Source organism: Copadichromis virginalis, linkage group LG9, assembly GCF_057382275.1.
Source record: "Copadichromis virginalis isolate Kocher_CV1m ecotype Utaka linkage group LG9, C_Virginalis_male_GT1.1, whole genome shotgun sequence".
NCBI lineage: Eukaryota > Metazoa > Chordata > Actinopteri > Cichliformes > Cichlidae > Copadichromis > Copadichromis virginalis.
The window spans coordinates 30,642,725-30,649,661 of record NC_140626.1 but is presented as its reverse complement, the minus strand read 5'-3'; the positions used below and the strand labels follow the sequence as shown (position 1 = coordinate 30,649,661).

The 6,937-nt window shown below is 36.5% G+C and overlaps 1 protein-coding gene across 2 annotated transcripts; it reads right to left on the bottom strand.

Annotated features, from left to right (window-relative positions):
• Positions 1-629: 629 nt before the first annotated feature.
• Positions 630-6,729, bottom strand: LOC146702150 (uncharacterized). 2 transcript variants are annotated; one of them, XM_085468730.1, is made up of 7 exons: positions 6,532-6,729; positions 5,471-5,651; positions 4,468-4,782; positions 2,530-2,793; positions 1,929-2,213; positions 1,363-1,460; positions 630-1,265 (listed from the first exon to the last, which is right to left on the bottom strand). In XM_085468730.1, the coding sequence occupies exons 2-7, from the start codon at positions 5,541-5,543 to the stop codon at positions 1,215-1,217; spliced, it is 1,086 nt and encodes a 361-aa protein (XP_085324856.1). In that variant the 5' UTR covers positions 5,544-5,651; positions 6,532-6,729; the 3' UTR covers positions 630-1,214. The 2 variants fall into 2 exon arrangements, with proteins under 2 accessions (XP_085324856.1, XP_085324857.1); XM_085468731.1 differs by having other exon boundaries at positions 630-915; positions 6,532-6,728.
• Positions 6,730-6,937: the final 208 nt, after the last annotated feature.

Sequence of the window (6,937 nt, the reverse complement as noted above, 5' to 3'; positions counted from 1 at the left end):
TCAGTCAGGATTTGGCCCAGAAGGTGATTGAGAGTAATTGTCAATAAAAGTCTTTGAAACATATGAAGTGCTTGTAATTATATTTCAGTACATCACAGAAACAACTGCAAACAAAGATCTAAAAGCAGTTTAGCAGCAAACTTTGTGAAAACTAATATTTGTGTCATTCTCAAAACTTTTGGCCACAACTGTACTGGTCACTTACATAGCAGCTGCCTCTGTTCCAGTTCATCTATCCCTGCTTTTGTCTTTACTGTTTAAATCCAGAGTAGAAACAAGAGTCTAATACATAAAAACATCCATGAAAAGTGCTCAAACTGTGGTACCATTCACACTGAAATCACGAGTTAGCCAGATGACTTCAAAAAACAGATATAAAGCAGGTTTACCATCTATGAAAGTTCCTGTTGAGTTTACATGAGAGACAAAATTATTTCAGCTCCTAATTTGATTCCAGAAACAATGTGAGCATTCAAAGTTGGCATTGAAAATGTTTTTTAAAATATTTAAAAAATCGAAAGTAAACTGTACTCATTAAACTGAACATATTAATACTGCTTTGAGAATTACATGGAAAAAATAATTACAGATGAAAAAACATTTCAATACCAGCTTTCAGAATCTTCTCCTGTGGAACCAGCTCCCAGTTTGAATTCAGGAGACAGACTCTTCTTTCTGTTTCCTTCCCAGCATCAAAGTCCTCACTCGTCTGCTTGTTGAGGTTTTTTTCTAATACTGCAGAAGTTTGGACAAAAGTCGCAGCACTCTGTGGGACACTTTTAGTGTAAAAACTGATAAAACATTATTTTACCTTCACGTGACCCTAAGACTCCCTTGTAAATATTGTTTGGTGTCACGTGGCATTTCTTTCCTCACAGGAAAACTGGCTTCAGTGAGTCATGAAAAGAAGCATTTCTGTTAAATGACAATAAAAACAATCACATACTGTGTATTCATCATGAAGCACAACTTCTACAGATTTAAATAAACTGCAGTGATTCCAGCTGCACCAGCTTCCACCATAACATATCAGTTATGCATAGTGGTGAAATAATTTCAATCCTGAATTCAAATGAATTAGTAATAATCTATTAATTATTTATTAAATCATATAAAAAAAAAAACTAGAAACTAGACTGAACGCAGAGAACAGTTTAGACCTTTAGATTCCACACTGTTCACAGAGAGCTGCTCTGTGTTTTAAGACATAAGATTTAATCATGTTCTGGTTTCACTCTTGAAAGTTTTCTCACATTCTTTGTAACCTGAGGAATGTTTTACAAACCATGAAAAATCATCACTTCAAACAACAAACACAATATTAAGATGGAATTAAATACTGTGTGTAAAATGTCTTTTTACCTGATTATTCCGCAGTACCAGGAGAGTTACTAATAAGCCCAAAACTACAATGACTGCAATGACCACTCCTACGATTGCTCCAACATTAGATGAATTCCCTGAAATGAAAAAGAGGTCAGATAACTGATTTTTTTCCTTGGAAGAATTTAAAAATGCATTTTGAGTTTATTAGCTGTGAGATGAACAACTCTGAGTCTGGCAGCAAAACATCATCAATGGAGCTTTATTAGCACAGTTCACCATGGCAACAGGTAAATAAATTGTAAATAAATGTGGACCAGGGAATATAAAAATGTCTGTGATATTAATCTTTAAAAAGGAGGGAAGAAAAGAGTCAGTTTGATCAGCTCAGTCCACTCCACCATCATCATCACACGCGGGGAAAAACTTTTTTATTAAAAAAACAAAACAAAATATTGACAGTGTTCCTGACAGATTACTCAGTTATATCAGTAACGGTATCGAGCAAAACATTTTCCCCACTGATATCTGATATTCAAAAATTGCAGTGTTTTTTTTTTGCTATGCTTACACCCATAAAAAGGAAAATAATGATGTTAATTTACCTTCATTGATCTTCACAAGGATATTAGTTATTTTAGCCTCCACAGCATCAGCGAGTTCACACGTGTATGTTCCCTCCTGATCTGAGGATAAGTCCTGCAGTGTGAGGCTGCCTGACTCTGACACGTCCTTTACATGCTGCTTCCACTCCTCTGAGACTGTGTACTGACTGTTAGTCTTTGTCAGGATGATCTGACTGTGGTCGAATCTCCAGATGAGGTTTGTTACAGGGGTGTGTGAGGGGGAACAGTGGATTATTGTTTCAGACTGGCTCTCAGTCACTAATCCTGAAAAAACAGATGCAAACACAAAAAAACCCATTTTTTATTTGATTCTGATTTAAAATGTTTGGTTTCACCTTTCTAGTGTGTATAAGCTGATGACTCATTACAACGTGACTTAATTTCTTTAATATCTGTAGAGACTTATCCTCAGACACCAAACTCTGAAGGATAGACTAATATTTCCTTTGATTACATGAAATACAAAAAAGTAAGGTCTAACGTTTAAGAAAAGAACAAAATGACTTCAACAACTTTTCAAACCTAAATGAAGATTTTAAAAGGTGGAACTCTTATTTTCCAAATGAGATGTTAAACTCACCTTGTTGCCTGAAGGTTGCGCTCTTCCTGTTTCTGCGAGTGCTGACTACACAGCTGTAATTCAGATCCATGTCACTGTTTGGAAGTATCGGAGAACTGGTGATGTTGTAAAGCTGCTGCTCAGTCTGATGGACTGTTGTTTTGTTGTTGGTGATGCTGGATGAAGGGCTGGTGGACCAGGTGATCTCAGGTTTAGGGTAGATCCCCTCTGAGCTGCAGGTGATCCTTTGTCCTACTTGTTGGAGATCGACTTTACGGACTGGAGCTGAAAAAAAGAAGAAAAAAAAACAAAACAAAAGAAAAATAATTACTAAAAAAGTCAGAAAGAGATTTTCTTGTCTTTTCTGTTTATTTCATGTTAACATGATTTAATTTAACAAAAATCATGTAATTCTTGAATCTCATACCACAGTAAAATATAGCATTTGTCTTAGTGTTTGACACAGCATTTCAAAATACAGATAATGATTAATGATGTAGCATGTGTCATATATTTTTTATGTATTTGAAGTGGACTGGAGCTGAAAAAGAAAAAACTTTACTAAAAAGGTCAGAAAGAGAGTTTGTTGTCTCAACTAGTCTTTTCTGTTTATTTCAAGTTAACATGATTTAATTCAACAAAAAATGTGTAATTTGTGAATCTCAGACCACAATAAAATATAGAATTTGTCATAGTTTTTTGACGCAGCATTTCAAAATATAGTTATTAATTAATGACATAGCATGTATCGTATTCTTTTCATAATTTGAAGTGTGATATTAAAATACTACGTCTCAGCCCTGGTGTTACACACAGGCTCTGGGGCTTCTAACCCCAAAATGGTCCCTTTGCCTCTCAGCTGAATTGTGCTGACACACTTTTACAACTATAAGTCAAGATGAAGTCAAATGATTTGGTGATGACAATGTAAAAAACCCACATTATTATGGTAACAACCAAGTCCATTATAATTATTTAGTTAATAGTAAATTAGAGCATGTACACCAAATGTAGCAGCATGACTGAGGAGGACACTTATTTTGGAGAACATACGAGTCGGTTTTTGAAAGCTGGCAACCCCTTGTATAAGTAAAAAAATATCATCAGTTCATGAGATGGTCTTTAAGACATGAACTACTTGATATGAGTCTACTGTACGTTTATGGTTATTGTGCAAACGGGTTTGTGATGTGGTTTTAGGTTGTTTATGCTTGAATTTGTTGTGTAGGGGTGTAAATGTGGCAGCATTAGTCTTTTCCCTTAAAAAAATGAAATAACAAAGTGAGTCTAACCTAACTCCGTCATTCTGCTCTGGTGCTGATAGAACCAGGGGTAATAACTGGATATATATTTTAAGTATTTTAAAATACAGTATTCTCAATCAACAGAGGATTTAGACCAACACATAAGGTTGGAACCCTGACCTCATCTTCCAGGCTCCACCAGTACTGTATTTATTGGAGAAGATGTGTGACCATCTTTTCACAACCATGTAGTATCCCGATTAGCTGCCATTATTGTAACCCGCCCCCCAAAACAAACAAACAAAAACAAAACAAAAACAAAAAACAAAACAAAACAGGTCCGTGCCACCTGCCCGCACACCCAAATTTGCATCCGTTAGCTTGTGAGTGTTGTGTTGTTGGTATTTACTTGTTATTTACTTCATATGTGCAAATAAGTGTTAAAACTTGTGCTGTCAGCGTTAATCTCATTAAAATGACATTTACACCATAACCGCATCAACGGGGCAAATCTCTGTTTGTGTGCACTCCCATGCACAGGGCGATCCGCGCTTACTCACTAACGGAGATTTGCCCCGTTAATGCGGTTATGGTGTAAATGTTATTTTAACAACATTAACGCTGACAGCGCTAGTTAAAATAAATGTATATTCATGATGCTTTGACTCCATAGAAGGTGCCACTTGATTTTCATTTTATATATTTATTTCTTTACCGTCCACATTCAGGATGATGAACATTTCTGTGTTTCCACTGATGGTGCTGGTGTAGCACTGGTATCTCCCCTCATCCTGAACGTTCACCTCTGTCAGCTGGAGTGAGGCATTTCCTCTGTAGACCTGATCCTTGAAAAGTGAAGTCCTACTTCTGAAGCGCTGGTGTTGTATTACAAGCTGGTCTTGGTCACCGTAGTATGAATGGACACGAAGGTTTCCTTCTGTCTTAAACCAGTGGACAACAGGTTCAGAACTGCCATGGAAGCTGCACGGCAAGATGCATCTCTCCATAAAAATACAGGAGACCTGAGAGTCTGAGAATCAGTTAAAGACTGTGTTAGTGGGAGATGACATTTAATTTACAGCAGATATTTACTTTTAATTATTGTCCTGTTAGTGTCATTTGTGTCTCGGCAGGAGAAGCAGAGACTAACATTGGGCGACTGTTTTCAACATACAGATAACAGTGTGAATATCAAACCTCTCATACAGGCTAATGTGATCAACTAAACAACTTCAGTCTCATTATGTGTCCCTGTGGACCCGTAACTGGAAAACAGTGGCTTGTGGTTACAACTGGTCCATTAAAAATTACAAATTGTTGTTTTACAGATCTGCTTGTATAAAGTTTTATTATTTCCATTCAGCCTTTTGCTTGAGATAAGCAAAATATTTTGACATTACCTTTGCTCCATGGAAACTAAAATGTAAGAATTGTCTTTTATAATCTGCTGAATTACAAGGGAATTACAGATTTATATAAATATAGTGATGTAAGAAGTAAGAAAGCTGTATATTTGTTATGATAATGCTGCTTTTATGTCATGTGCATTAATATGTGCATACGCTTGTACATACTTGGTAGTGATTTAATAAACTCAGTCAAATAGCAAAGTTTCACTTCATTAACACTTAAGAGTTGAATATATTGTGATATCAAGGGCAAGTTAAAGCAAAGTAAATATTTTGGCATCATGCTGCTCTGGTATTTGCTTCACTTACCTGCTCGGGAAACTCTCAGTATCCACAGAAACTCCACGACCACCAAAAACATAGTGCAGGAGACCCTGATCATATTTCTCTAAGATTTCATGTGACGGTGCAGCAGTGAACAGAAAAAAATGGTGGCAGTTACATCCAGATAGGCAGGTTTTTCATTCCTTTAAGTCAAGTTTGAACATGCCTGAAATACAAGGAAGAAAAAACAAATGCTGAAAAAAGAAATGCTGTTAACAGTCATTGCCCTTTTCAGTTCTTTTAACTGCAACAGTTCAGTTCACACACAGAACAACAGAAAAATCTGCAAAACAAATCCAACTATGCAACACAGAGGACAAATCTCTTTCTACAGTTGAAAAAAACTGAATGATTATTATAAGTTCTTCAAAAAGAAAGTCCAATACAGACTGTAGCAACGTTATGTACATTTTCCCAGTTAGTGGTATGTAAGACATCAAGCAAGCATAACCTAAATAGGAAGATTTCAGATAGATATGAGTAGATGGAAGTCAGAAAAATCTCAGGAATATGTCCTGAAAATAGAAAATGCCCCAAAGCAGCTGAAGGAATGAAATGGAATTTACATCGAGAAAAGCCAAAACAGTGTTAGCAGTGTAATGCATTTGTTAATGATTCCAACGTTTTTCTACTTGGTCTGCAAAAGAAACATCCAACAAATAAGTTATTCATTTTAAATTTTATGTCTCACAAAGACAGAAACGCGAGCCATTAAACAAAAATGTTTTATATGTTTCGGTGATTCGTTTATTTTCTACAACATCCCAGATGTGTGCTGATTTCATTACTTTTTCAGGTGCTGTATCAGAAATCCCCACAACAAACAAACAAATGTGTCGATTAAAACAGACTATTTTTTAAAATGTATGTCAATGTGCAGAGTTTAACAGTCTCAAACCTAGAACCAGATAATCTGGTTCACAAGTAACAGAGTTAGTTAGATCTAAATTGTCCTACGACGGCCAGAAACTTAAAATTAAAACAGCAAGTATGAAATCACACCCAGTCAGACCACAGCGAGGAACAAGAAAATGAGAATCACTCACCCACACATTAGTTTCATAACTCTCCCGACAGCCTGTGTGCAGAAACCCACCGGAGAACAGTACGAGGCAGGATTTAGTACTCCGTGAAGTAGCTCCACATGTGTTGTGCATGTGAGTCACTGCGCTCCAGACGTTCGTTCCAGACATGAGAAAAACAAAATGCGAAAGCTCCGCCTACGGATGGGAAGGAGCGTGTCATTCCTCCAAGATCTCGAGAAGCTTGGAGTGCAGGTAGAAAGTTTCTAGTTTTTCTGATGAGCTTCAATAAGAAATTTAGATTCTTGCATAAAGGACCTACGAGCACCTAAACAGCCCATTGGTTTATTTCCAGTACTGACACTGGATTGTCCAATCAAATCTCTTAACGCAAAAGACCCCTCCACAGTGTTTCTTGTGAAAGAAGTGT

Coding starts and splice junctions, on each gene's coding strand:
- LOC146702150 (XM_085468730.1), bottom strand. CDS start 5,543: ATGATCAGGGTCTCCTGCACTATGTTTTTGGTGGTCGTGGAGTTTCTG. Junction 4,783..5,470: donor ACTGAGAGTTTCCCGAGCAG/GTAAGTGAAGCA, acceptor ACTGATTCTCAG/ACTCTCAGGTCTCCTGTATT. Junction 2,214..2,529: donor CGCAACCTTCAGGCAACAAG/GTGAGTTTAACA, acceptor CTGTTTTTTCAG/GATTAGTGACTGAGAGCCAG.